General features: G+C 47.0%; 1 protein-coding gene across 1 annotated transcript in view; it reads right to left on the bottom strand.

Annotated features, from left to right (window-relative positions):
• The window catches only part of LOC309552698 (uncharacterized protein), a gene marked incomplete at its 5' end in the record, with an annotated part of 175,645 nt that overhangs the window by 19,570 nt on the left and 129,168 nt on the right, over nt 1-26,907 (bottom strand). Inside the window, 2 exons of the mRNA XM_082253624.1 lie at nt 1,377-1,424; nt 2,420-2,538. Coding sequence (XP_082109750.1) covers nt 1,413-1,424; nt 2,420-2,538 — 131 coding nt within the window. The 3' untranslated portion in view covers nt 1,377-1,412. The remainder of the gene's footprint in view (nt 1-1,376; nt 1,425-2,419; nt 2,539-26,907) is intronic.

The following is a 26,907-nucleotide window of genomic DNA, read 5'->3' as shown; positions in this document are numbered from 1 at the left end:
CCAAGACTGTGGGAAATTTGCCCTCCTGAGAATCCATTGCCCCTGTATGCCAGACAACCAAGGGTTAACTGCCCCCTTACAGCAAGCGCGGCAAGCGCAGCCCACCGCACCACACTCAGGCACAATGAGACCCCCACAGGGAATATACAGACTGAATACAGGCAATGGAACACAGGAATAGAAGGATAAAACCTGAGGAGACTCCGCTGCTGCCTCGATCGGTGCTTCCAGGAGAGAGGAAGTGATGCTGCCAGGGCGCTCTATGTAAGCCTATGGAGGCTACAAGAAAATGGCCGCCGTGCATGTAAACCATGCGGCCGGAGCGGGCGCCGGTAAAATGGCGCCGTTTGGCGCCGAAATCGCCGCTCCACAGTGCATAAAAACACACACAATATCATCCCATAATATGGATACATGTTAGATCGCCGCAGCGATCGCTGTATATGCCCCAACATGCCATTAAAAACATGCCCCACAGCACACAGCTCCTCACACTGCCCAGCCTGACATACTCAGTGTCATACAGCTCCCCCCCCCCCTTGCAGCCCACAGCATGCAGCCGAGAGATAGGGAGACAAGCAGTGTGATTAAAGGCAGGTTACACAGTCCCAGACTGAGACCCCCCCAGACAGACAGGTCCCCACATAGATACACTTACCTCACATGGCGTGGGGAACCCGCACAGGCGAACAAGCCGCTGCACATGAGGCAGGGAGAGTCGCTACTCAAGACGCACACAATGGCGGTTCAGAAACCGCACAGCGTCCGGTGAGGTAGCCACCTCACCAATCATCCCTGCACCGAACAGGGATGGGTCGTTCACCGTGCCAGGAGCGTTACCTGGCTGAACGCTCGATGGCAGACTGGGAAGCCACTGACCCACGACCTGCGACCAGGGGGATCAGCCCGAGACCCAGTCCGCATGATCCTCTTCGTCCGAAGAACTAACTAATGCTGACAAAAATAACAGCTAAGTAAAGGTAGAGAGAAAACTCAAACAAAATATCAAAAAGAAGAAAGAGTCTGGGACAAAAAGTCCCAGCACAGAGAGAGCCAGCCACTCCTGACAAGCTAGACATTAAAACTGAGATATGGTTGCAGGAAGTAGGAGGGTATTGACTGAGGGGACCACCCCTTGAGGGTGGGATATGTTAAAGCTTTATTGTTAACATATTCTGTTGCCTAGCTACTCCTTCGGAGCAAAGTCTAATACCCCATATGTGACGAATATGAAGAGGCGGCGACTGTCGGAGGACGTAAGAGAAAATATTTTTCCATAATAGAGCAGTTTTTTAAAAATGTATGAATGTTTTAAAACGCTGCCTCACTGCTAATGTTTTTTATTATAAAGTCTTAGGTAATACACTGTTCATTACCTTAGTTAGGTGTCTCTTTATACACACGTCTTCCACTTAGGTTTTCCTCTAAATAAAAAAAAAATTAAAATTATATGGGTAGTTTGTATAACACCGTTCCTTCTGTATTTTCACTTTACATCTACATTTAAAAAAAAAAAAAAAAAAAAAAACAACACACCTTAAAAAAGAAGGCAACTTTTCAAACAATTCTAATTGCTAGAACAAACAATTTTTTTAAATATATAGGAATACCCATTCATAGCACTCCAGTTCGATATTTTGTTGGAACGTGCTCTTTACTGCAGGTTATGTGTTTTATCACATTCTTTTCAATGGTACCCCACCTACAAAATGCATGGAGTAGTGCTGCATTCAAATAATTGGTCGGTCTTTATGCAACCCACCAAGACGGACCAGTGTGAATAGGCCCCAAGACAAAATAAACGATAGAACATGTCCTAGCAACATGAGATTTTCAAAAGCTGCAGAATCCATTCAATAACTCAATCTGTGTAACATTTCAAAGTGTACAGACTATAAGCAGGCAAAAAACAAAAATGGTGTATGTGATGTTTAGCATAGGACCGAACACAGGCAGAAGAGAAGCTGCTTGTGTTTTTACAAGTCTACCCATTTTAAATAGAATCTGTTATGTCCTGCAACTTGTATAAACAGTCTCAAAGTCGAAGGCCACTAAAGGTCTAGATTGGGAAGAGATCAGCTTGTACAGCAAAGAGTGGTAATAAGTTACATGTAGCTGATAAAAAAAAAAGGCAGTGCAGGTGGTGCTTTCCATTGCGAGTAATGTGACACTTTTGGAAATGTGTTAAACAAATGCCCAATGTACATGTTCCTTAAATGTGGCTGTAGGCGTTGGGGGGCACTACAGAAACGATCGGCTGGAACCAAAGTTATTCAGGGCAAGAGATTGTCACCAACACACCATGGATCTCCAGAACGGGTTCAAAACTTTTATTAACGTTTTGGAGCCTTGAATGACTCCATCATGCATGTGAGACCATGTCTCCCATAAGGGTATATTTCATTACACACAACCATACCTTTTTCTTAGGTTTAGACAGGCTGATTCCAGAATCTGCTGACTCTACAACTGCTGCTGCCATACTGTCAGCTTTTTTCTTTCCCTCTTTGTTTTTCTTTTCCTCCTTGGTTTTTGTGTCTGAAAGGAAACACAAATATGTTTATGGATCAATTCTAAGAGGAAAATCAAATGATAGCTTTGAAAAATATAGACCAGTGTTAATCACTCGACTAACTTACATTTTCTCTGAACTGGAGAGAAGCAACAACCAATGGTCAGACTAAAGGAGCAAATGATGCACAGAGAAGGTCTTCCTTTACTGGCCCAAAGGTGGAAATCTGAATGAATGACAAATGCGGGGATTTGCTTTCCAGAAGGATACAGGTAAACTGTCCCAGGAAAACCTCAATCTCACACAAAGTTGGTTACCAACCTGAACTGCTCATAAACCAGTATAAAAGATTAATAATGTGTGCTGAGACCTTGCTGAGACAATGGATCAGAGACAGTATACTCAAAGGAAATACAAGGAGAACAAAGCTGTAGAGAGCCAGCAAGGAAGAAGGCCTTTACTCTGGATCCAAGACTAGCAAGCAAAAACATTAATCTTGTGTGAAAGGCACAAGGATTGAGAGGTTTATTTGTGCGAGGGCTCTTTAAACTCTCCATTGCTTGCGTTTCCTACCAAGAGGTCCACACCTGGCAGCCCCCACCTGCTACACAGGTTCTGAACAACTCCAGGTGAAGGGACCATTTTTCCAGCTCCAGACGCTGCTAGCTAAAGGAAGTCTGCCCACCAACTAGAATGGTCAAGGATGAGATTCGAATCAATCACTCTTTTGCTTAAGACTTGTTCCTACCTGACTATTAATGTAAGCCACGGCTGTCGTGTTTTCTGACTGAATCTGGTCAGATGACCCTCCAGTAAGATGGTCAAATGCTGCAGAAACCGCCAAGTTCCCTGCTCTGACAAGGTGCCCAGGACTCCTACCCAGTCTGGCAGGCTGGCGTCCATTGTGAGAATCATCCAAAAGACAGGATACCAGAGGTGGATTTTTAGGTCACCAGGCCAGGGACAATCTGCTCCTCTGTGAAAAATGAATCAATCTGTTCAGAGACTGGATCGACTTGTCCTGCAATGAGAGAATTTTGAGTTGCAGAGGTCTGGAGTGAAACTGGGCAGGCGGCCTAAGACTCATGTAGACTGCTTCTGGACTGGAAAGTCTGAATCTAAAACTAGAGAGAGTGTCTGAAATTTCTTTAGTGAGCCATGTCCTGGACAAGACCCAGACACTCAAACAATGAGTGAATTCAAGCACTGATTTCTGAAGGTCCAGGAACCATCCAAATAGATGTAATGTCTTTACAGTCGAAGTCAAGTTGTCCAACAGAACACGTCCTGACTGCTCCATCAACAGGAGGTTGTCAAGTGTACCACATTGGGGATCAATGAGAACATAGTAGGGTTAGCACCTTTGTGAACGGAGATCCAAAAGGCAGGGCCACAAACTGGTACCCATAGTAAAGCGCCAGAATTGCTGAACTGATGTAAAGATAGGGATACTTAGGGTAAGTGTCTTTAGAGTCCACAGAAGACAGAAAACCTCCCTGGTAAAAGGAGGGGTTGACAGATTTAGTAGATTCCATGTAGAATTTGTGGACTTTTGAGATCCATAATAGGGTACACTCTCCCTTCGGACTTCAGAACAGTGAACAAGTTGGAGTAAAACCTCTGGATCCCTTCCAGAGGAACTGGGGCAATGACACTGATCCAGAAGGACATGAGAGGGCTTAATGGAAGAGATCTGCAAATCTGTACAGTGACAAAGGAAGGTTGGAGGTGATAACCCAAAGAGGGGCAGGAAGTAAAGTGTTTAGAGCTGTGATAACACATCCTGCACCTAAGTATCTGAGATGCAATCTGCTCAACCATCCTTAAAAATGAAGAAACATCCCTCCACTCTGGAAGACGAACTTGGAGGGGTCCTGACAGTGAAGTTAAAAGAGCGCAGAAACGAAGGGGAATTTTTTTTTTTCCCAACAGAAAGAGAGCAGACTTTGCCTGTACCTTAGGTTTCTTCTGCTAAGGAAATTCTTGCCACTAGTAGTGATTTTTATTGAACATTTGTAAGTTTTACATACATAAAAAAAGCAAACAATTAGAGCCCTTTCACACTGAGGTGCTTGAAAACTGCCAATAAAACCCTTTGCTTTTGCAGTGCTTTTCAGGCGATAGCAGTGCACTTTTTTTTTTTTTTTTTAGACACAGAACTCAAAAACTGCTTCAGGAACCATTTTGAAGCGCGTTCCCATTCATTTTAATAGAGGGGCATTTTTGAGGCGCTTCTTTTAGTGCTCCAAACACGCTTCTTGCAGGATTTTTTCACCGCCCTGCCAGCGCACCACCCCAGTGTGAAAGCATTTATTGATTTCAATGGGACTAGGTTTTCGTGAGCTTTTCAGATGCTTTTTTTTAGTGCCAAAGCGCTTGAAAAGATCCTCAGTGTCAAAAGGCTTACAGTTCGTTCTACACACTAGATATAAATGCATGAAAAGAATGAACAATAGAGCTGCACGATTCTGGCCAAAATGAGAATCACGATTTTTTAGCTTGGAATAAAGATCACGATTCTCTCACAATTCGCTGTGTAAAAAAAAAAAAAAAATTGGGATAACTTTACTGTTACGTATTTTTTTTTATTCATTAAAGTCTATTAATAGCGTTTGAAAGACTGCTGCGCAAATACAGTGTGACATAAAATATTACAACAATCGCCATTTTATTCTGTAGGGTCTCTGCTAAAAAATATATATAAAATGTTTGGGGGTTCTAAGTACTTTTCTAGCAAAAAAAAATGATTTTAACTTGCAAGCAACAAGTGTCAGAAAAAGTTCTAGTCTTTAAGAGGTTAAACTTCTTTCTCCCTGGCAGAGGGAAGGAAAAGATACAATGTAATCATTTTGTTTATAGTTACTGGGAGACTAATGCTGATAGGCATTTGCCAGAGGCTTTTTTTTTTTTTCACAGCTGTTCTCTCTGCTATGCAAAGAATCGAGCATATGTCAGGTTTAGATCGTCAGGGGGGGGGGTGAATCGAGATCGCGATTTTCATACGATTAATCATGCAGCTCTAATGAACAATATAGCAAATTTTTAAAACACAGACTCCGACAAGATAGTATATGTGAAGTATGCAACCTGGGAGTTAATGCATAGGCATATTTTTGAGATAGAATAGCAACTTCATAATAACTGCTATCAACATATGCCCATTGCAAGAAACCAATATAAGTTATTAGTGAGGTGAACGTGGTAGGATAGTAGAGGTGGGATCTATATTACCCGAAGACAGCCATACCATTTTTTTTTTAGGACATCCCCAATGCTGGCAGGTCAGTTTTCTTTTTCTAGAATGTTACTGATTGCATTTTTCCATTGTGTAAATGGAGGGGTAGGGGATACCCAGATCTTAGCCATTAATTTACTAACTAGGAGAAATGTGTAAGTAACCAATGATTTGGATATCAGATGTTGGGTCCTCTGTAAGAATACTTAGTAGTGCTATTTTAGGATCAACAGGCAATTGGCAAGAGCACATACTATTTAATGATTTAAAAATAAATGACCAATATGGAAATAGTTTGGGGCACCTCCAAAGCATATGTATTAATGTGCCAAGACACCTGGGGCAGTTAGGGGACATTGCACAACCCCATAAATACATTTTTGTTGCGGGGTGTGTTAAGGCCTGTGGAGTTGTGTGAGCTTTTGAGGAGACAGAGACCAGGAGGACAACTTCCAGAGTCTCAGTCCACTGCTCCTCATCTATGGGACCTAGGTCTTCTCTCCAGCCCTCTCCGCACAGCAACTGTACATTAGAACTAGTTGCTACAGAGTAAAGGTCTCCCAATCAGCGTTTATGTTTTCAGTGGCAACCATAGTAAGGATTTTGGGAAGAAGGATATACTAAGGGGACTGCACCAGTAAAGCATGTCAAAGTTGCACGTACTTGAAAAACAAGTGTTTAGGTAGCTAGCATTCTTCTGAGAAAAACTGAAAGGGGAGCATAGCTTTATTTTGATACAGGTGGAGGAGACCAAGATTTTCTGTTTTCCATTTAACAAAACTCTCCAATTTGGACAGTTCAGAGAAGCTTAAGTAGTTCCATATTGAAATATATATTATATGTACCTGGTATGTTCTGTTAACACTTGAGTGGCCTTTCAGACTTTATGCATAAGTAAGTCTGTGGGACATTGATGCTGTAAACTAGAATTGACCAGCCTCTAGATGGGACATAAGGGGGTCCAGAGAAGAGATCAACCTCTAGACAGGGTCTTGTAGATTTAAAGTCTACCCCCCTGCGGTCTGCTGCAACTGAGATGTTATATAAAATAGAGCCTAGCATTAGGTACAGTTAGGCCAGCTCTATCTTTGGGAAGTTGTAGAGTATTTAAAGCGGATTTCCACCCAAAAGTGGAACTTCCGCTTTAGGTGGTCCTACCCCCCCTGACATGCCACATTTGGCATGTCATTTTTTTGGGGGGGGGGAGCGGGTACCTAGTTTTGACAGGTACCCGCTCCCACTTCCGCTCGGAGCGCCGCGGCGCCCTGAGCGGAAGTTCTCCTCTCCCCCTCCCTGCAATCTTCTGGGACATGTCAGAGGTCCCAGAAGATTGCCGGCCAATCACGACGTGCAGCGCGACTCACGCATGCACAGTGGGTACCCGGCTGTGAAGCCGCAAACTGTCACAGCCGGGTGCCCACAGCAGTGATGCCGGCGCCGAGGGAGAGGATCGAGGCTTCGGGCGGCCGCATCGCTGGACAGGCGAGTGAAATGGCTGGAACTCCGCTTTAACCCGATTTCGGTTTCCAGATGAAAAATCTGAAAAGGAAAATCTACCTGCTTGAACACCCATTGTGGTATCCAAATTGGTGAGATAGCCCAACCGCCACACACTTCGCCCAGCCCAAGTGGTTAGCCAGTAAAAGCAGCCTCAGCTTGATTCATTCAAACCATGCCCCCAGGCTTAATCATGGAGGTACTTTGGGTCTGCATGAACCTTTCTCCAGCTTGCACCCTCTCTAGTCAGTGGCATCCAATTCATCGAACCTTGTTAGCCTGAGCCAAGGCCACTAAGCATTTATCGTGGGTCACAATTCAATTGGTGGATTATGGAAAACATTTAGCCATCGGGCATCCAGATAATTTTGACTTTTGTTCTCCCTACAACAGATAAAGGCAATTTGCACCAAGTCTTACAGTATCACTTTAACCGCTTGCCAACCAGCTGTAGTTTTACAGTGGCAGGTCGGCACTGTCCCGTGAAACAACGTACCTGTAAGTCACTTCGCGGGGGGTGCCCGCGCGCCCATTGGACACAGGGGGTGCCAATCAGTGGGTCTGGTGGCGGCGATTGCTGCCAGGCACCCGCGATCGCTCCCCGTGGAGACAAAACGCAGTCTGTAAACACAGCAGACCGCTGTTCTGTCAATTATAAACACAGGGATCTTGTGTTCCTCTTACTTAGGAACACAGTTCTCTGTGTTCATGCAGCAGGCCCATCGCCCCACAGTTAGAAAGCACCTCCAAGGGACACATTTAACCCTTTGATTGCCCCTGGTGTTAAACCCTTCCCTGCCAGTGTCATTGGTACAGTAATGGTGCATATTTTTAGCACTGATTACTGTAGTAATGTCACTGGTCCCCACATAAGTGTAAAAAATGTCAGTTTGTTGTCCGATCTGTCCGCCACAATGTCGCAGTCCCACTAAAAATCGCTGATCGCCATTATTAGTAGAAAAAAAAAAATTTAATAAAAATGACAAAATCTTTTCCCTAGTTTGTAGGCGTGATAACTTTTGCGCAAACCAAAATACACTTACTGGAATTTTTTTTTTTTTACAAAAAAGATGTAGCAGAATACAAAGTTCTAGGCAGGAAAAATTTAAATCTCCACGCCCACGGGGCTGCCCCCACAGGCATAACCCACACACCCTCTGCTCCAGCAAACAAGTTTTGTTGTAAGCAGTGAAGAAGTGAGAAAAAACAATCCCCATATCAGAGGGGTGGATGCAGTGTCTGTCAATGGACTTCAGATTAACAGATTTTACGGTAAGATCTTATAAAAATCTTGTTTTCTCTATCGTCCATTGATAGACGCAGCCTCCATCTTCATTAGCCATTGGGACGTCCCAAAACAGTGTAGTTATGAGGGGTGGGAAGAACGCAACCAGAGAGTAACGTAAACTCCAAAGGCTAAACTTAGCCAACTGGGTAACATGAAGCTCAACCAAAACAAGCTCACCCAGGCAAAAAAAACCTTAAGAGAAACAAAGCATTCTCTTATGAAACAGCAGCCTGCAAAACCTTAAGGCCAACAGAGGCATCCGAAGATGTCAGCAAATCCACCTTGTAGAATTTTGTAAAAGTGTGCACAGACGACCAAGTCGCTGCCTTACAAACTTGTACAACAGAGGCCTGATGGCGAAAAGCCCAAGAGGCACTCAGCGCTCTAGTAGAATGTGCCTTCACAGGGAAAGGAGGAACCTGACCCTTGAGTGAATAAGCCTGAACAACCATCTGCCTGATCCATCTTGATATGGTCGCAGCAGACGCAGCTAAACCTTTGAGGTCCATCCGTAAGGACGAAGAGTCAGTTTTCCTAAAAGACTCAGTAACCGTCAGATAAACCTTTATCGCCCAACCCACATCCAAAGAGTGCAAGGCAAATTCCTTGGGATGCTTAGGCATAGGACATAAGGAAGGCAACAATATGTCTTTATTGAGATGAAAATCCGACACCACCTTAGGGAGGAAGAAAGGATTAGGTGAGAGAACCACTTTACCCCTGTGGACCACCAAATAAGGCGAACAACAGGACAGCGCCGCCAACTCAGATACTCTGTCAGCAGATTAACCACCAGGAAGGCAACCTTGTGCGACAAAAAAGTAAAGAAATCTCCCTAATATTCTCAAAAGAAGGCTTTTGAAGAACAGACAAAACCAGATTGAGATCCTATGGAGGCATCGGGGATCTCCTCGAAGGAGCCAGATGACGCACCCCTTCAATAAAAAAGTGTGAATCAAGCTATTAGTAGCCAACGGACGTTGGAAGTAAATAGTCAAGGCCGAGGGTGCAGCTGTAGCGATACACACCATGAAATGTATGATTTCCACGTACGTTGATAGATTTTCCTTCACATCGATTTCCTGGCCTTCAAAAGAGTAGGAATCATCGAGTCAGAAAGGCCTCCCTCAATACCTTGCTTTCAACAGCCAAGCTGTTAAAGTCAGCGATCGTAAAGCAGGATGGAAGATCGGTCCTTGAGACAGCAGACCTTCCCGCAGAGGCAGTCTCCATGGACAATCTACGACCATTATTACCAGGTCTGCATACCAAGACCGCCGGGGCCAGTCTGGTGCCACCAGAACGACCGGAATGCCTTCCGCCGCCCCCTGGCGAAAAAACCTGGGCAGGAGTACGAGCGGAGGGAAGACATAAATCATTGAGGCGAGATGCAAAACATATCAATGTCTGGAGTCCCCCAACGGACACACAGGAGATGAAACCCCTCCGGATTAAGGGACCATTCTCTTTGATCCAGCACTTGAAGACTCAGGTAACCCGCTTGCCAATTTTCCACACCCGAAATGTGGACTGTGGAAAGAGACGGAACATTATCTTCTGCCCAAACAATAATCTCAGCCACCTTCTTGGCTGCCAGGACCCTCTTGGTGCCCCCTTTATGATTGACAGTGGCATTGTCCGAATGTAACTGAACCCAGGGACCCGCATAGCCAACTTGTCTAGTGGAACAGGAAAAGCTTGATCACTTTGAGCTCCAGAATATTGATCGGCAAGGAAGACTCTTCTGTCGCCCTGGGCACTGAACTTCCCCAGCACTCCACCCCAGCCTGGCGTCCATGGTAACCACCGTCCAGAACAGTGCCAGAAAGGACTTGCCCTGACACAAAGCCGGTGACTGAATCCATCAGGATAGAGCCAACTTTGTGAGATGGCTCCAACGACCGAGGATCCCTGTTCCATTTTGCCAGAATCTCTTTCTGTAGAGGCCTCGAGTAAGACTGAGCAAACGGGACGCTTCGAAGGTTGATACGATCAGGCCCCAGGCCCTCATGCAAGCCCGCAAGGAGGACTGATTGGTCTCCATCAGCAACCTGATCGCCCTTTGCAACTTCTGTAGCTTTTCCAAGGGGAGAAAGACCCTCGCCAGTGCAGAGTCGAGAGACAGCCCCAGATAAGTGACCCGTACGGATGGCGACAGAGCAGATTTCCTGAAATGGTCATCCACCCGAATTCCTGAAGAGTCTGAACTGTAATTGAGATGTTGCCCAACAGATCCGAAGGAGAGTCTGCTCGCAACAGGAGATCGTCCAGATATCCCAAAATTGAAATTCCTCTGACGTAACAAGGCCAGCACCGGGGCCAGGACCTTGGTAAAAACTCTGGGAGCGGAGGCGAGAGCAAAGGGTAACGCCACAAAGAAAGTGCTCTTCTGCCATGTCCCTCGAATATGGGGACGTGCAGATACCCATCTTTGATATCGATGGAGGCCAGAAAATTCCCGATTCAAGGATGCCACCACCGACCAAATGGACTCCATTTGAAACTTCTGCACCTGCACAAAGCGGTTCAGCGCCTTGAGATCCATGATTGGACACACCTTGCCCTCTTTTCTGGGCACCGTGAACAGGTTTGAATAGAAAACTTGAGAGCGTTCCTGTGGGGGGAAACGACACAATCACACCTTGAGCCAGGAGATCCTGCACAGCCTCCCAGAGATCTTCCAAACACTCAGGAGACAGGTGAAGATTTGATTGAAAAACCATGTCCCCCAGCCGGGACCAAAATTCCACCTTGGACCCGGAACAAATCAGTTCGCAAACCCATTTGTTTTGAATGAAGGAAGTCCAGGGTTCCTGAAAGAAGCGCAGATGCCCCCCCCCCACCCCGAAAACGGGTGAGGGCGCCCCTTCATGCTGAAGAAGACTTGTCCGCAGAACCGAGCTGACTGGTCTTGGGCTTGCCCCGGTGCCTTTTAGTCCCTCCAGAAGCCCTGAACGGCTTACCTTTTTCTTGCGCCCTGGAGGCACGAAATAAACGCCTATGAGCAGTAAATGAAGGTCCCCGCTTAGCAGGGGGTGTTTTACCTTCACCTCTTCAGCCGCATCCAGGGACACATCACACAGGAACACCAAGGCCTGAGCCATATGGTCCGAAAGTTCCATCAGCTCCGGTGGAACTAGGTCAGGGTCCAAGTTCCCTTTCAGAACCTTTATCCATTCCGTATCCAGCTGTGATACCAGAACAGATACAAAAACCGGTTTAGGAATAGAACTCGCTAACACGTGAAGATGCCGGGAAAGGGATTCCACTCGCTTGTCCACCGGATCCGTTAAAACTGAGGAATCCTCCACAGGCACAATAGTAGATTTGTTCAACCTGGTGATGGGGTGGTTCACCTTAGGCGGCACCATCCAACAGTTGGAAACCGTCTAAGCAAAAGGATACCGGCGTTTAAAGCGCTTAGGCACTACTAGCACGTGCTTGATGCACCTCCATTGATCATTAACAATATCATGAAAAGTCTCGGGATAACGCTCGGTTCACACTATTGCGATGCGGGAAGGCTGCGAATTCGCAGCCTGTTCCCGCATCGCACACGCACCCCCGGCAGTTCACACTGCCATATGCGATCCGCTGGGGGTGTCAATGTAATCTTAACGACACCCCCAGTTTGATCGCATATCGCAGTGCGATCGTGCAGTTCGCACAGGATCGGATCGCACAAGTGTGAACCGCTGTGCGATCCGATCCTGATGCGGCAGCAAAAATGCCTCCTGTGCGTCTTTGCTGCGGGTGCGGTGCGAATTTAGCCATACAAACTGTATGGCTAAACTCGCACCGCACAGCTGATCGCATGTCATGTCGGAGCAGTGCGCTCCGACATGACATGCGAACCCGGCACACGCAGTAGTGTGAACCGGGTCTTAGGGAAAACCTTGCCCGACTTTTGGGTCTTGCGGGAGCCAAAAGACACCTGCGTCCCTGCCGGTATGGGCTCATCTGCCAATTTTAAAGTTTCCCTTACTGAAGCAATCAGGGCTTCCACCAGAGCGCGTTTCTGCGCTGCAGCTGAAGACGACAGATCCTCTTCACCATGCGATTGCAAGGACAGTGACCCCTCAGGTAGGGGGGCGTCCGTGGCGACCATATCAGCCTCTGAATCAGAGAACCCCACCAAAGATGGAGAAGGCAGCGGCAATTTTCGGCTAGTAACCTTTTTCATTACAAAATCAACTTTTGTCGCCAGGCTTTCCAGAGCTGCTGAAAATTGCGGCTAGCAACTGCGATCCGGACGGTCCGGGTGTCGCACTGAGAGGGTCTGAGGGTGAATGTACAGCCTGGGACTCCATGATCAAAGTAACAGAAAAACGGAGTACTGTCACTTTAACCACTTGCCGACCGCGTACTGTATATATGTACGTTGGCAGAGTGGCTCCTACAGGCAAAACAACGTACCGGTACGTTGGTTTGCCTGTAGGAGCCACTCTGCTGACGAACATATATACAGTACGCTGTCGGCAAGTGGTTAAAGTGACAGTACTCCGTTTTTCTGTTACTTTGATCATGGAGTGCTTAGGACTGCAACACAATATCTTCATTCAAATGAAACCCAGAGAAAACCTTAGGAAGGAACACCTGACAGGGTCATAACACCACTTTGTCCCTGTGATCCACCAGGTAAGGTGACCGACAGGACAACGCAGCCAACTCTGACACCCTATGCGCAGAAGTAAAAGCAACCAAAAAGGCCACTTTCTGCGACAGAGTGAGGAAAGGAAGTTCACACGTTTTCAAAAGGAGGCCTTTGAAGCACCGACAGAACCAAATTGAGATCCCACGGAGGTACCAGGGATCGCACCGGAGGAGCCAGATGGCGAACTCCCTGCACAAAAGTGTGAACCAATGACTTCGCCGCCAACAGTCTTTGGAACAGAAAAGGAGCGGGGAGAAATCATAGGAGAGACTCCCTCGAACCCTGACTCAACAGAATCAGATTGTCCAGTGACAGCAGATCCTTGTTCCATTTGATAAGAATCTCCCTTTGAGACCATTAGACCTGGCACTTGCATGCAAGTCCTCAGTGACGATCGGTGGTTGGGAAACAGGAGCCAAATAGCCTCCTGTAGCTTCAGTAGTTTTGTCTGAGCAGAAAAAACCTGGGCGGACACTGAGTCAAGCGTCAGACCCAAGTAGTCCAGCTTTGTGGACGGAGACCGTGGCAATTTCTGAAAATTTAGTGTCCACCTGAACTCCTGCAGAGCAACGTCCAAGTTGGCTTCTAGAGTAGAGGAAGACTCTGCACGCAGAAGCAGATCGTCCAGGAAACCCAGTACCGCGATCCCCTTCTGCCATAACAAGGCCAACAGTGGGGCCAAAACCTTTGTGAACATTCAAGGAGCTGAAGCAAGACCAAAGGGTAATGCCACGAATTTGAAGTGCTCCTCTGTAAAACTAAGAAAACGCTAATGCCAGACATATATTGGAATATGAAGCTAAGAGTCCTTGAGAGCGATAGAAGCCATCAGATCTCCTTGATGAAGGAAAGCTACTACTGTGTGGATGCACTCCATCAGTAATTTCTGAACCCGCACAAAGTGGTTCAGAGCCTTGAGATCCAAGCTTTTTGCCAGGTCTCCTTTGCAGGGCCATATCTCCTTTAGATACTAGTGACTGCAGGGCTGCTGTCATGACTGCCAAGGCAGACTGGGACCCAGAGGGTCCCGCAGCTTCCAGGAGTTGATCGGGTGGGGAAATGAGCTCACCAGGCTCCATGACCATAAAGGGTTAGGCAGAACCCCGCTGCTCAGCAAAGAAAAATTATTTTTTTCCCCGAAAAAAATAAGCCCCTACCCTCTGTGCACCGCTGTGGCACTACAAGAAGCAGAGCACCCACGGCGCTGTATACAGCAAGGAAGGATAGTGTACCCCCAGAGACTCACCATCCGAGCTGGAAGCGCCAAAACGATCTGCCACACTTCTAGTAAGGAAGGGAAAAAATGGGCGAAGCGCCTTTAAGTGCAGTATGTTTAATAAAGTCTAGGCACACAAGTACATGGCAACTCACAGGAAAGTTGATAACAGTCGGCTCAATGCGGAGTCAAATGGTGAGCTGTCCGTAATGCCAATGCCGAGAGGGAGGATGAGATGGAAGAGTCCTTTCCGGTGGATGGAAATGGAGGACAGGAAGATGCCGGCTACTGTCTTCCGGGACCGGCTCGTTCTCTCGTGGCAGGCTGGAACGCAGCATCAACCGCGTGACGTCAGCAGGGTCAGGGTGTACACTACGCGTTTCAGAGCATGCGCCAAGCTCATGGGGAGCATGCGCGCTCTTTTCTCAAGTGTTCATCAGTGAACACTTGAGAAAACAGATACAGCTCCATATCTTCTTGACTGATGGAACGCCGCAAAGTAGTGTCAATATGAGGGGTGGGAATAACACAGCAAGAAAAACAACACACTTCCCCAAAGGCTAAACATAGCCAACCAGGTAAAACAAGAGCCTAAAGCAGAGTTCTGGCCTTGGGGGTCAATTTGAGCTATCCATTTGGTCCATCCGTAAGGACAGAGAATCAGATTTCCGGACAACTCAGTCGCCGCCAGGTACACCCTGATTGCCCGAACCACATCCAAAGACTAAGGAAATCTCTTTAGGATGCTTAGGCTTAGGACACAGAGAAGGCAACACAATCTCTTCATTTAAATGGAAACCAGAGACGACTTTAGGAAGGAACGACTGACCAGTACGAAGCACCCCCTTGTCTCTGTGAGCCACCAGGTAAGGTGGATAGGACAACGCAGCCAGCTTCGCCACCCTGCGTGCAGAAGTATTAGCCACCGAGAAAGCTACCTTCTGTGTCAAAGCGAGCAGAGGAATCTCATGAATATTTTCAAAGGGAGGTTTCTGAAGAACCGACAGCACCAAATTGAGGTCCCACGGAGGCAATGGAGACCTCACAGGGGGAGCCAGGTGATGGACCCCATGAACAAAGGTTTGAACCAAGGAATTTGTGGCCAACGGGCATTGAAAGAAAATCGCCAGGGCCGATATCTGGGCTTTGATGTGTCTGCGAAATTAAGGTTATGACAAAACACTGGCCGCAGAATGGAACCGGCCATGGTGAAAAGGTATCATACCAGATATTTAACCCTCTTGACAAATGGGTCCTTAAAGGACAGAGAGTCCTCCACTGGAAGGAGGGTGGCTTTATTCAACCTGGAAACCTGAGAGTCCACCACGGGTGGTACTGTTAGTTTCTTTAGCAGAGACTCTTCAAAACAGATACCTTCTAGCAAATCGCTTAGGGACCCCGACAGTGTGTTTGGGGAAACCCCACTGACTTGCAACAATATTGTCGAAATAGGTGGGAAAGGGGAATACCTTTGCCACCTTGGAGTTTCTGCGGGTACCAAATTGCATTGTCACAGCCGACGCAGTAGTGGCCGCGTCCTCCAATTTTACAGTTTCCCGCACTGAAACAAACAATGCATTCACCAGCGCCTTTTCATGCACGACTGCAGTGGAAGAGGACTCCTCTTCACTGTCAGAACACTCAGGGCGCATGCACACAGACCCAGTGGAGTGACTCAGGTCCGTGGCAGCCAAATCCACCTCGGAATCTAAGGAGACAAAGGATGCAGGTGAAGACGGAGGACGTTTTTTACTCGCCCTATGTTGGAGGGCCAAATCTACTTTAGACACCAGTGACTGCAGGACCGTCGCCATAGCAGACAAGGCAGACTAGGACCCCGCAGCCTCAGACAGGGAGTCAGGTGGTGACGTGCTCCAGGGACTCCATGGGCTAACTTGAAACCGCCAGCAAAATGGGACCCCCACCAGGACCAACCCCCCAAAAAAGCCACGTTTGTGGGACTGGCGGTACGCCACCCCCAGCACACGCTAGACATCCCCACCATAAAAATCAGGCATGGACGTACTGGGGGGCTAGGTATGGGTGAATGGGGGGTGGTCCGCAGAAGGAAAGGGGAATTCTGAGGGTCTGGCACCTTTCATTTTTTTTTTTTTAATTGAACTTCATTGCCATTACAAGGGATGAAAAACATCCTTTGTGATAGCATGGGACACGACTGGTAATCTTTATGGAGAGATCTGGGGTATTTTAGGAGTCATACAGTGGGTAAAACTTTTTAAACATGTAATGTAACAGTTTTTTCTGGGCTAATATATGTGCTTTTGATATGGAATTTTCACCACATCGGTAACAACCCATGCCATCCATACATACAAAGAAACCAAAATAAACACGTTCAGAAATTAGGTTATATCATGTAATAAAAATATTGAACACATGAAGAAAGGGTGGTGCAAAAAAATGGCATGGAAAGCCAAGACAAAGACACCAGCTGAAATCTATCAGAAATTAGAAAGAAATCTTGCCCTCTTATCAGTGCAATTTAATATTACCTGGTTCAGTCTCAACTGATGGCCTATAAAAAGGCGTCTCATTACCAAGGTGTCACAAAACTCTCTCAAGACCTTTGCAACCTTATTGTTGCAAAACATACTGATGGCATTGGTTACCACCAAAGGATTTCTAAATTTCTGAATGTCCCAGTGAGCACTGTTGGGGCCAGAATCGGGAAGTAGAAAGAACATTTCACCATAAACCGGCCAAGACCAGGTGCTCCTCACATGATTTTTGACAGGAGTGAAAAAAATTATCAGAAGAGTTGTCCAAGAGCCAAGGACCACTTGAGAGAGCTTCAGAAAGATCTGGAATTAGCAGGTACAATAATTTCAAAGAAAACAATAGATTATGCACTCAGCCGCTATGGCCTGTATGCACGCTCACCACACAAGAATCCACTGCTGGAAAGCATGTTGTAGCTTGTTTAAAGTTTGCTGCACGACAACATTTAGACAAGCCTGTGAAATACTGGGAGAACATAATCTGGTCAGATGAGACCAAAATTGAACTCTCTGGATGCCATAATACATGCCATGTTTGGAGGTCAAATGGCACTTCACATCACCCCAAAAACACCATACCAACAGTGAAGTTTGGAGATAGGAACATCATGGTGTGGGGGTGTTTTTCAGCATACGTTACTGGCAAACTTCACATTATTGAAGGAAGATTCAAAGTAAGCCTATAATTAATAAAACCATAATGGTATCAACTTCCAGATGCTAGACTATATCAAAAATAGGGAAGGGGGATAAGAGAGACCTCAGACTCCCCAGTTAAAGAGGTACTCAATGGGACAGGGGAGTGGGAATTGGAGAATTGGTTCTGGATTTAGGATACCAAGGTATATTAGTTACAAATCAACATCAACTATAAATAAAATAATTTTTATTCCATAAAAAAGTTAATCACATAAACATAACATTATGCACAGGACAAACAAATAAAGTCAATATACAGACAGGTTAACTGAAATGCATTTGACATAGTTGAAACTGTGGAGTGTGGTTGGCATATTTCCACAGTGGATTCTCTACATGTTTCGCGGACTATGCAGCTTCTTCAGGAGAAACAATGAAGGATAAAAACTGATTCTATAAAAATAGAACAAGCATTAAATGAGTCATAATGAAGACAGCAAAAAAATGGATTTTTGTAAAATCTTACCGTAAAATCCTTTTCTCTTAGCTCATTGACAGACGTAGTCCTCGGTGATACAGCACCTTTGGGTTATGTTGCCTCCACAGGAGCAGGACTAGACAGGAAATTAAAATGCTCTGGCCACACCCTAGGGGCAGTCCCAGAGGGTATATCCTCTCTCTCTCTGCCTCAGCAAATCAGTTATGTCAAAAAGCAGTCTTTAGAGATTTTAACCCAACCCAACTCCAAAACAGAGGGGCGGGGACTACGTCTGTCAATGAGCTAAGAGAAAAGGATTTTACGGTAAGATTTTACAAAAATCCATTTTTCTCTATCGCTCATTGACAGACGTAGTCCTCGGTGATACAGCACCTTCGGGACGTCCCAGAGCAGTATCACAAATGAGGGGTGGGAAAATGGAAATCAAATCCCAATCTAGAAGGCCCAACCGGTGCCAACTAGAAGTTTACAATGCTCATCCTTAATGATGAGACTCAACAAAAAATACATTTTTCAAACAGAAAAAAACTATCGAGGTAGACCACCGGTCTCCTCAAATTGCGGCCTGCAAAACCTTGCGGCCAAATGAGGCATCCGCCGATGCCGTCACATCAATTTTATAGAATTTTGTAAAGGTATGTACCGACGACCAGGTGGCCGCCTTACATACCTGGACCACTGACGCCTGATGGCGAAAGGCCCAGGAAGTACTGAGCGCTCGAGTGGAGTGCGCCCTAACAGGGAACGGAGGACTCTGACCCTTAATAGAATAAGCCTGTACCACCGTCTATCTAATCCATTTGGCAATGGTCGCGGCAGATGCAGGCAAACCCTTTCTGGGGCCATCCGTGATCACAAAAAGTGAATCCGTCTTACGGAATGATTCCGTAGCTTTCAGGTATACTCTGATTGCCCGAACCACATCCAAGGAATGCAACGCATGTTCCCGATGATGCTTGGGCTGAGGACACAAGGAAGGTAGTACAATATCTTCATTCAGATGAAAATCTGAAACCACCTTAGGAAGAAAGGATGGCTTAGGATGAAGTACTACCTTATCCCTATGAATCACTAGGTATGGGGACTGGCATGATAATGCAGCCAGTTCTGACACCCTGCGAGCAGAAGTGATAGCCACCAAGAAGGCCACCTTCTGGGATAAAGTAAACAAGGGAATCTCCCTGATGTTTTCAAAGGGAGGTTTCTGTAGAACCGACAAAACTAAATTAAGATCCCAGGGCGGTAAGGGCGCGCGGACTGGTGGAGCCAGGTGCCGCACCCCCTGGATGAAATTCCGCACCAAGGACTTGGTAGCTAAAGGTTTCTGAAAGAAGATTGCTAATGCTGAAACTTGACCCTTGATGGTGCTCAAGGCTAGCTTCTGCTCAACCCCTTGTTGCAAAAAAGCCAATATTCGAGTCACCGAATAGGTACGTGGAGGAAATCCTAAAGATTCGCACCACGCAATATAAGTCTTCCATGTGTGATAATAGACCTTGCTGGAAGTCGCTTTCCTTGCTTTAATAAGGGTAGGAATCACTGAAGCTGACAAACCTCTGTCCTTCAGTACTTGGGTCTCAATGGCCAGGCCATTAAAACCAGCGACTGTAAAGCGCGATGGTAAATTGGTCCATGAGACCACAGACACTCCCTGAGACGAAGTTCCCACGGAACGTCTGCAACTAGCCTGTCCAAGTCGGCCAGGCCGGCTTGACGAGGCCAGCCTAGAATTTCTAGGACCACTGGTGCTGACTGGATCTGAACCAGGCGTCCCTAGAGCTATCTGGCCCCGACCATCCGAGAAAGTCTGGTCGTTTTCTGTTCCCACACATTTATCAGATACCTGATTGCTATCAGGAAGGGTGATCTTTTCTGGTTGAACCTCAGGGGCCGAAGTCACCCGGCTAGAGGCTTCTTGGCCTGTCTGGTCAACCAGATCCGATTCCTGTGGGGAAATGAGACTAATCTTAGGAAAAGGTAAAGGAAAAGATCTATTCAGGGAACGGTGACTACCGCTCCCTGTAGTACTTAAATGTTGGAAGGGAAGAATCGCACCGGTAGTAGTAGTTGATGCTCGATCTAATGTCCTGAATACCGGTGAAAACGTGCCCCCCACCCTCAAACCGGGTGGGGGCGCACCTTCAGGCTGTGTACTCCTTTGCTTCGGGTTTGGCTGAGTTGGTCCTCTGTTTGTCCGACCAGCCTTTCTTGAACCCTCCTGGAGGAGTCTTGCCTTTCCCGCTTGTTCCAGCCGGGCGTGCGAACCCTTTATGGGCGGTAAAGAAAGGTCCTCGCTTGTTGCGAGGTCCCTTAGCTTTAGTAGCCTGTGGCAAAAAAAGTGCTCTTGCCCCCAGTGGCATCCTTAATGATTTCATCTAGGGTGGCCCCAAATAGACGATTCCCCTGAAAGGGGAGATTCGTCAAGGTCTTTTTGGAACCTAGGTCAGCTGACCAGCATTTTAACCACAGCACACGTCTGAGGATTACCGCTGACATAGATGCATGCCCTAATAGGGGAGTAGTGTCCAAGGCTGCGTCACAGATAAACTGTAGCCCTTGTATAATCTGTTCCATCAAATCAGATGTTTCGTGGGGAATATCTTTTCCCCTAAGGTCTTGGCGTACCAATCTCGCCCATTCCGTAAGTGTCTGGGAAACTAGACCAATAACAATTACTGGTCTAAATGCTGACCCTATCAGAGAGAAGATGGTGCGGGACTCTGCTTCCATCTTTCGATCCACCGGATCCTTAAAGGACGAAGTGTCCTCCACTGGGATAACCGTGGCTTTATTCAGCCTGGAAATAGGTGGATCCACCACTGGTGGTACCGTCCATTTCTTAATGATGGATTCCTCAAACGGATAGCGTCTGGCAATACGCTTGGAAATAGTAAAGGTACGTTTAGAATGCTCCCATTCTCCTTTAATCTTATTACCAAAACACTTGGGTACAGGAAAAACCTTCCCCGTTTTGATGGGCTTGTTAGTACCAAAAGGAATCTCTGTATCAGTTGCTTCTGCCGGTAAAACCTCAAGTTTTAAGGTTTCCTGCACTGCCACAACTAGTGCGTCCACCAATGCTTCTTCCTGAATTATAGCGGGAGAAGAAACGTCCTCCTCACTGTCTGAGGGGGCTTTACCTGAGACAACAGCCTTTGCAGAGGAACCTGCAACTGCAGTGACCATCTCTGAATCAGAGTCAGAGGTGTCAGATAGTATAGGGGTAGGCGGGGGTCGCTTCCTTGACCCCCGTCCCTGACAGGCCGCCTCCACCCGAGCCACCATAGACTCCAAAATTGCTGTAAATGACTCTACACTCTGTGCACCGGCGGGTCCCGTGGCCCCCTCGAGGGAAACAGGTGGGGGAATATGTGTGGCAGGGTCCATGATAATTCCAGTCACTTCCTGGATAATATAATTCAAAAATAAAAAACTTTTTTTTTTTTTTTCCAGACCCCCAGCGCCACAAAAAGCCCCTTAGTGTTACCTGCTAGGGATCCCTATCGATCGAGAGAGAGAGAGAGAGAGAGAGATAGACCCCCAGGCTCACCACTTGATGCTCAGAGTTTATCTGCAACAGGTTACAGCGCTGTCTTGACAAACAGGAAGTCTTTTGGCTGGCTGCCCAGGAAGAAAGGAGGCGGCTCCGCCCCTCTGCACGCCTTCCGGCGCCTCCCCTAGCTCCACGAGGTGTTTGGATCACCTCAAACATGGCCGCCCCCATGCTGGAGACACGAGGCTACGCCAAAATGGCGGCTCGTGCGATCCAGCAAAAAAAAATGGCGGCGGCCTGTACTGAATAGCGGTGTGCTGCAGGGCACACAACACTCTCTCTGCATGGGGATTTGGCGTGGTTGGCGGTACCGGCCCTGGCGGACCGCATGGCCATTCGGGAGGCCTGCTAATAGCTGGAGATCTGATTAGGAAGGCAGTCTACATGTCCGTGGCTTCTGACTGGTAGGTAGCTTATTCTTATCACCGTAAGATTCCCAGAATGCCACAGATTATAATCTTTTTAACATGTATACAATTAGATTGTTAGCTCCCAAACCAAGCCTCCTGGCTTTTTGCACATAAAATCACACTCAAAGTAGGAGGATCTGTGTCATTTATAGGATAGAGAGGGACTCTATCTTACCATACAGAGAGGGGCCCGCGTTCACCACAAGACCCGTCAGGGGAAAAGGGGGAACATACTACTCACCATACCGGAACCAGGCGGGCACCAACTCCTGACAGTACCCCTCTCCACCGGGGCGGGAGGGCTGTCGACCGATATGGACGCCGTGACTCATGGTCTTTGGCGTTTCAGCGAGACGTTTAACTTGCGGGGTCAGTCCTTTAATGGGACTTTGTCGCGGCCGACCCAGCGCGGAGCTATGGCCTGCACGCGCTCGTAGGCTGAACTGGGGTGACCACCGGATCTCAACATCCAGCCCGTCGCCCAGTTCAGCTTTCTTGCTTGAAGATCTCACAGAAACACTGGAGAAAAAAAGCTGTCTAAAAAATCCTTTAAGAAAAAAATCTTGCCAGGACCTAAGATCCCAGCAAGGTATCTAGGTCCTTACTCCTAACTAGACAGAAAATAACTGATTTGCTGAGGCAGAGAGAGAGAGGATATACCCTCTGGGACTGCCCCTAGGGTGTGGCCAGAGCTTTTTAATTTCCTGTCTAGTCCTGCTCCTGTGGAGGCAACATAACCCGAAGGTGGTGTATCACCGAGGACTACGTCTGTCAATGAGCGCTAGAGAAAAGCTGTCTAAAAAATCTTTTTAAGAAAAAAATCTTGCCAGGACCGAAGATCCCAGCAAGGCATCTAGGTCCTTACTCCTAACTAGACAGAAAATAACTGATTTGCTGAGGCAGAGAGAGAGAGGATATACCCTCTGGGACTGCCCCTAGGGTGTGGCCAGAGCATTTTAATTTCCTGTCTAGTCCTGCTCCTGTGGAGGCAACATAACCCGAAGGTGCTGTATCACCGAGGACTACGTCTGTCAATGAGCGATAGAGAAATTATGATTATTGAGACAATGGGTATGTGGATACCCATGATACAGTGGGGAGTGTAGAACTTTACCTGCAGTCACCATGGGGCGGGAATGACCAATGGGGGCGGCAGGATCACAAAAAATGTCTCACCGGCGGACATGGGAGACCTTAACATGTGTATGAAAAATATACAAGAAATGGATAAGTATAATGAAACTGAGTGGGGGGGACCAGGGAAGGAGACAATGTACAAGGGAAAGGGAAGGGAGGGGGATGGGGGGGGGGGGGAGGGGGATGGGGGGGGGGAAGGGGAAGGGAAGGAGAGGACAAACAGGAGGTGGAAGGGAAGAGACCAACAAACAGAGGGTGAGAGAGATAGGGAGGAAAGTACATGAACCACTCATGTTAAAAAGAGATAATCACCTTTCAAAAACATTCATGTAGATAAACCATGCGGAGAGAGTGTGAGGATGCAGCATCAAAAGGTATCATAAGAATTGGTTACAAATTCCACTGGTGGTCTAGTCAGGAGAGTAACCGAGGAGAAGGAAGAGAAGGGGGGGACACCCCTTGGGAAAAAAACAGGGACAAGCCCTGTATCTGCTCTAGACCAAGGCACTCGTTATAGCCATGTGTTATTCCATCGATGTATAATAATGATAAGCCAGAACATATACCAGGAAAGGAAAAAATCCTAAAAAAGGAAGATATGACCGCAGTGTAAATAAAAGGTCCAACCAAAATAAGAATAAATATGGCATAGACTAAGTCTATTGACTATTACCTGGAATGCTGCCTCAAAAACCTCCTCTCCGCATGGTGCATAAGAAGCCGACGCCGCCATCAGGCCGCGCGGGCTTATGTGTCTCCGAGCGTGTATGACGTCACCACGCTGCGAGCGGCGTCGGACGTCACACGCCCAGTCCCTCCAAGGTGTGCGTGAGCGTGCGCAGACACACCCCGCCGGGCATCCGGCGGAACCAGCGGAGGACCGCTGGCAAGGAGGGACCGGACCCCGCCATTGATCCCCAAGGTCCCGCCTCCAGGTGTCAGCAGAAAATATGAAAAAGCAAAAAACAATTTATTAGCATATATAAGCCCACATTAAACAAAATCAAAAAGGTGAACACATAATAGCTACAGAAATAGCATACATGTATACTTAGATTCTTTCCAATACCGAGATAACGATATTGGGCATTGTACTTCAGTACATATTGCATACAAATGTATAGATAGACCCATTGAATCGGTCCGATTAGGCCCTATTTTAGACATCCAACTGAAGAGGGAAGAGGAAGGGATGGGGGTGGGAGAGAAATGGGAAGGGAAACAAGGGGAGAAAGAAAAGAAAAGGGGAGGGGGGGGGGGAAAGGAAAAAGGGGCAAAGGTGAAAGGGGTGGAGGAAAAACTGGGAAGGGGGATAAGAAGGGAACATGGAACAGTAGGAGGACCATAGGGATCCCCAGGAAAGAGGGAAAGGGGAGGGAAAAAGAAAGAAAGAAAAACATACCCAAAGAAAAAGATTGATTTGTTTAATTTCTAAATCATATAGGGATCATAAAAAAGACAACCTCATTCAAGCCAGGGGGAGTGGTGGCATTTAGCCTTTCAATCCATTGAGTTTCACGCTGAAGCAATTTCTGATCCCAATTGCCCCCACGTGGGTCCTCAAGTATAGCATCAAGAACGAAAAATTTCACCACCTCAGGGTGATATCTATGGTGGAGGCCAATGTGGCGTCCGACTGCTGTTAATTTACCACCTGAGGAGTAATATAGATGGTCTCCTATTCTCTGGCGTAGCTCTCGTCTGGTTTTGCCAACGTAGTAGGCCCTACATTGGCAAACCATCAAATAAATGACACCCCTCGTTCCACATTGACTGTGGCTTCGAGGTGTCCACAGTTCCCCATTGGGGAGTCGGTAAGTTGAACCCTCTAATATCCAAGGGCAACGTGGGCATTCCTGACAAGCAAAGGTACCCCTATTGCCTGAGGAGCGGGGTCTAGCTATGGTGTAGTGACTATGAACCAACTGGTCCCGAAGGGATGTAGCCCTTCTAAAGACCAGCTCTGGGGTGTCCCTGAAATAATTCTTTAATATGTGGTGATCAGTAAGTAAATGCCAATGGCGAGCAATTACTGAACGCAATTGTTGATGATGTGCTGAATATCTAGTAATTAGTTTGACTGTATGAGGTGTATCCGGTTTTCTAGGTGGGTACAATAGAGACGATCTGCTCCTGGCTCGGGCCTTATTGAAGGCCTTCCTCAGAGTGGTACGGGAATAGCCTCTCTGGAGAAGGCGTTCCCGAAGAGCATGAGCTTGACTATAAAAGTCCTCATCCCTTGTACAATTCCGCTTAAGGCGTAGATATTGGGCTAACGGGATGCTTTGTATTAGGGGTTGGGGATGAGCACTTGATGCGTGTAATAAAGTATTACCTGCGGATGGTTTCCGGTAGAGATCCGTAAATATAGTGCCATCCTCAGATTTCGAAATAGTGAGATCCAGAAAAGTAATCTGGGACTCATGGTAAGTATATGTAAAGCGTAGATTCCAGTCATTTCTATTAAGGTCTTTTAGAAACGAGTGGAGTATCTCTATGGGACCTGTCCAAGCCAGGAGCAGATCGTCAATATATCTATACCAGAAAGGCACAAACGATAAGTACTCTGCAAAATTCTCATTAGAAAAAATATACCTCTCCCAGCCCCCCGGGTAGAGATTCGCATATGATGGCGCACATGTGGTCCCCATGGCCACACCCTGCCTCTGCAAAAACATATCCTCCATAAATGAGAAATAATTACGGGTGAGAATAAACCGAAGTAGGGTAAGAATAAAAGTGTTTAGTTTCCACGTAGTTCTATCCTGTTCCCTTAGGAACTCACCGATTACTTGGATACCCCGTTCATGTGGGATGCTGGAGTACAAAGCCTCCACATCAATCGCAACCAATAGGGCATCTGGTGGCAGCTCAACCCCCTCAATATGCTCATCCCCAACCCCTAATACAAAGCATCCCGTTTGCCCAATATCTACGCCTTAAGTGGGAACTGTGGACCCCTCGAAGCCACAGTCAATGTGGAACGAGGGGTGTCATTTATTTCATGGTTTGCCAATGTAGGGCCTACTACGTTGGCAAAACCAGACGAGAGCTACGCCAGAGAATAGGAGACCATCTATATTACTCCTCAGGTGGTAAATTAACAGCAGTCGGACACCACATTGGCCTCCACCATAGATACCACCCTGAGGTGGTGAAATTTTTCGTTCTTGATGCTATACTTGAGGACCCACGTGGGGGCAATTGGGATCAGAAATTGCTTCAGCGTGAAACTCAATGGATTGAAAGGCTAAATGCCACCACTCCCCCTGGCTTGAATGAGGTTGTCTCATATAAGCCTTTTTTATGATCCCTATATGATTTAGAAATTAAACAAATCAATCTTTTTCTTTGGGTATGTTTTTCTTTCTTTTTTCCCTCCCCTTTCCCTCTTTCCTGGGGATCCCTATGGTCCTCCTACTGTTCCATGTTCCCTTCTTATCCCCCTTCCCAGTTTTTCCTCCACCCCTTTCACCTTTGCCCCTTTTTCCTTCCCCCCCTCCCCTTTTCTTTCTCCCCTTGTTTCCCTTCCCATTTCTCTCCCACCCCCATCCCTTCCTCTTCCCTCTTCGGTTGGATGTCTAAAATAGGTCCTAATCGGACCGATTAAATGGGTCTATCTATACATTTGTATGCATTTGTATGGACCTTGGGGATCAATGGCGGGGTCCGGTCTTACCGGCGGATATGTGTCCCTCCTTGCAAGCGGTCCTCCGCTGGTTCCGCCGGATGCCCGGCGGGGTGTGTC

This window comes from Pelophylax lessonae, assembly GCF_965119305.1.
Source record: "Pelophylax lessonae genome assembly, chromosome: 4".
Lineage (NCBI taxonomy): Eukaryota > Metazoa > Chordata > Amphibia > Anura > Ranidae > Pelophylax > Pelophylax lessonae.
Note: the sequence above shows the minus strand (reverse complement) of the source record. Positions and strands in the feature narration are given on the sequence as shown.